The following is a 3,149-nucleotide window of genomic DNA, read 5'->3' on the forward strand; positions in this document are numbered from 1 at the left end:
AGCTGGGATTACAGGCACGCACCACCATGCCCAGCTAATTTTTTGTATTTTTAGTAGAGACGGGGTTTCACCATGTTGACCAGGATGGTCTCGATCTCTTGACCTCGTGATCCGCCTGCCTCGGCCTCCCAAAGTGCTGGGATTACAGGCTTGAGCCACCGCGCCCGGCCAAGTCTGTATATTTAAATCCAGCCCTAACCCCTTGGAAAATGGCCACAAAATTAAGGTGAAAGGATAGCTGTTGAGACAGGAGTGAGTCAGAAGGCCAGTCCTGCTCATGCTTCAGATCTCACCTTTTCGAGGGTTTCTTCCTCTGTGATGAGCATTCCCACCCACTGCATTTGTCTCATTCTTCCTTCCAACTCATGCCTGCTGGCATGGAGAAGCGCTTTAGGAATCTCCTCACTCAGAAGCCATCTCTGTATTAACCCCACACCCCTGTGGCCATCACTGATTCCTTTGAGGAGTTAGTCAGACTTACAAAGACCCTGTCGGCATACTCCCTCCATGCACCTCCCATTCACTGTCCACCACTCTATTCTGTTGTGTGCCTCACCACTAGCTGAATCTGCCTACACAGAGCTGAGCACTCAGGGTTCCTTTGAGCCTGAGTCTTACGTAGTGTCTCAGGAGCCCCTGGCGATGCTAACCCCATCCTCTCCACCTTGTTCTCTTGGCTTCCAGGATGCCCCACTCTCCCAGCTTTCTGGTCCGGCCTCACAGGCTGCTGCCCCTCTGCTTCCTTACTACCCCCTCCTGTCCCTGAACTGGGAGTGTTAGGAAATCTCAGGGCTGTAGCAGCAGTTGAGGACCTGGGGTGGACACAGGGAATGGTCATGGGGGACGTTTACACCTTTGTTATTCCCTGGATGAAACTTGAAGGAGGAATTTGCAGTGAGACCTAATTTCACAATCAAACAAGTGCAGATACTCCTCAACTTATCATGGGGCTGCGTCCCAATGAACCCATCGTACGTGGGAAGTGTTGTAAGATGAAAATGCATATGAAGCACCTAACCTACCAGGCATTGTAGCTTAGCCCAGCCCGCCTTAAACGTGCTCGGAAGGCCTACATTAGCCTGCAGGTGGGCAAAATCATCTCACACAAAACCTATTTTTATAATAAGTGTTGAATATCTCGTAATTTATGAAATACTGTAGTGAAAGTGAAACACAGAAGGGTTGGAGGGGTACTTGAAGTATGGTTTCTACCAAATGCATATCACTTTCACACCATCACAAACTCAAAAAATAGTAAGCTGAACCATTGTAAATCGGGGGCCATGTGTATTCTTCAGTTAAACTTCAGAGGTCTGGATCTCAGCCACTCAGTTTTATAAACTTCCCCAGTGTTATAAACTTGGGGAAGGAAAAAAAAAACTGGTTTTGCCTAACTGGGGGTGGAAGCAATGGACATGTAAAGAAATACACAGATAGACAGGGACAAAGGATTGAGAAATTTACTGGGTGATTCCAGACCTCCACTAACAGAGCAGTGCGGTGCGTGGCCTGGAATTCAGGAGTTGCAGTGGACCCTTTAAGATAGCTTTTCCTGTTCGTAGATGAGGAGATGATGGCTCTGGGCTTGGATCAAAGAGGCCGGCTGCCATTTCTTCACCTAATTCCTCCCTAAGTTCAGCATAGGATTTCTGTACATGTACACATCCGTCTCTCCCTGACATAGCTGTGTGAGAACTGCTTTCTCTGAGCATACTGGTGTTTCCTGAGACTATAGGTTTTGAGGTTTAAAAAAAAAATGTCAATCCAGTCTAATGTCATGGCTAGCTCTTTTACACAACTATGTGTTCCACAGGCTGAACACCTAGACAGTATAGTTTGCTTCTGAGATTTTAAAGTTCACAGATCACAGTATTTAATATTTCTAATTCTTCTCTAAAGATGATCCCAGACTTTAAACAGCAAATTTCAGAACTAGAGAAGCAGAAGCAAGATCTTGAAATCCGCCTGAATGAACAAGCTGAGAAAATGAAAGGTAACTCAAACCCTCATGAACCTGCTTTTAGAAAACAGTTTTTTCTACTCAGGAAATGATATGGAAATGTCGCTGTACTCAGGGGTTTTAAACTCTGGTTCTCCAGGGGGCTGGATAGGTAACAAATGTGAGAAGGGGGCTGGTTGAAAGATATGGGAAGGTATGTGGGATATTTAAAGGAGATGCAGGCTGAGTGCTGTGGTTTACACCTATAATCCCAGCACTTTGGGAGGCGGAGATGGGTGGATCATCATTTAAAGCCAGGAGTTCGAGACCAGTTTGGGCAATATGACAAAACCCCATCTCTAGCAAAAAAAAAAAAAAAAAAAAGGCATGGTGGCGAGTGCCTTTTTTGAGACTGAGTTTTGCTCTTGTTGCCCAGGCTGGAATGCAATGGTGTGATCTCGGCTCACTGCAACTTCCACCTCCTGGGTTCAAGTGACTCTCCTGCCTCAGCCTCCTGAGTATATGGGATTACAGGCGCCCACCACCACGCCCATCTGATTTTTTGTATTTTTAGTAGAGACGGGTTTTTGCCATGTTGGCCAGATTAGTCTCAAACTCCTAGTGTCAGATGAGCTGCCCACTTCAGACTCCCAAAGTGCTAGGATTACAGGCATGAGCTACCACACTGGGCCCAAAAATTGTTTTTAAATTAGCTAGACATGGCAGTGTGCACCTGTGATCCCAGTTACATGGGAGACTGAAGTGGGAGGATCACTGGAGCCTGGGAGGTGAAGGCTGAAGTGAGCCATGATTGTGCCACTGCACTCCAGCCTGGGTGACAGAGTGAGACCCTGTCTCTGAAAAAAACAATAAAGTAAAGAGGTTGCTGCCTCTGAACTCCACTGATTATTGCCCATGGGGAATGTGGGCCCAGTATTGCTAGAGATTCCTATGTTTAAAGAAAACCCAGGAATACAGAATTTTATACGAAATACTACAATTTTTAAATGATGGTTTAAAAATGTTTAAACATTGTTCAGACCAAATAAAACTTAATCTCTACCTGTATACAGTTTAAGACAAGCTTGTTCAAGCCACAGTCCGTGGGCCACATGCAGCCCAGGACAGCTTTCAAGGAGAGCCAACACAAATTCGTAAACTTTCTTAAAACATGAGGTTTTTTTGGCGATTTTCTTTTTTTTTTTTTTTT

General features: G+C 45.5%; 1 protein-coding gene across 4 annotated transcripts in view; it reads left to right on the top strand.

The window, feature by feature from the left end:
* MYO5C (myosin VC) overlaps nucleotides 1-3,149 on the top strand; it is a 105,232-nt gene that overhangs the window by 69,997 nt on the left and 32,086 nt on the right. For all 4 annotated transcript variants that reach the window (XM_017504615.2, XM_037729956.1, XM_037729955.1 and 1 more), the window contains one exon: nucleotides 1,900-1,993. In XM_017504615.2, coding sequence (XP_017360104.1) covers nucleotides 1,900-1,993 — 94 coding nt within the window. The remainder of the gene's footprint in view (nucleotides 1-1,899; nucleotides 1,994-3,149) is intronic.

The sequence above is a fragment of the Cebus imitator genome, unplaced genomic scaffold (genome assembly GCF_001604975.1).
Source record: "Cebus imitator isolate Cc_AM_T3 unplaced genomic scaffold, Cebus_imitator-1.0 Scaffold325, whole genome shotgun sequence".
In the NCBI taxonomy this organism is placed as follows: domain Eukaryota; kingdom Metazoa; phylum Chordata; class Mammalia; order Primates; family Cebidae; genus Cebus; species Cebus imitator.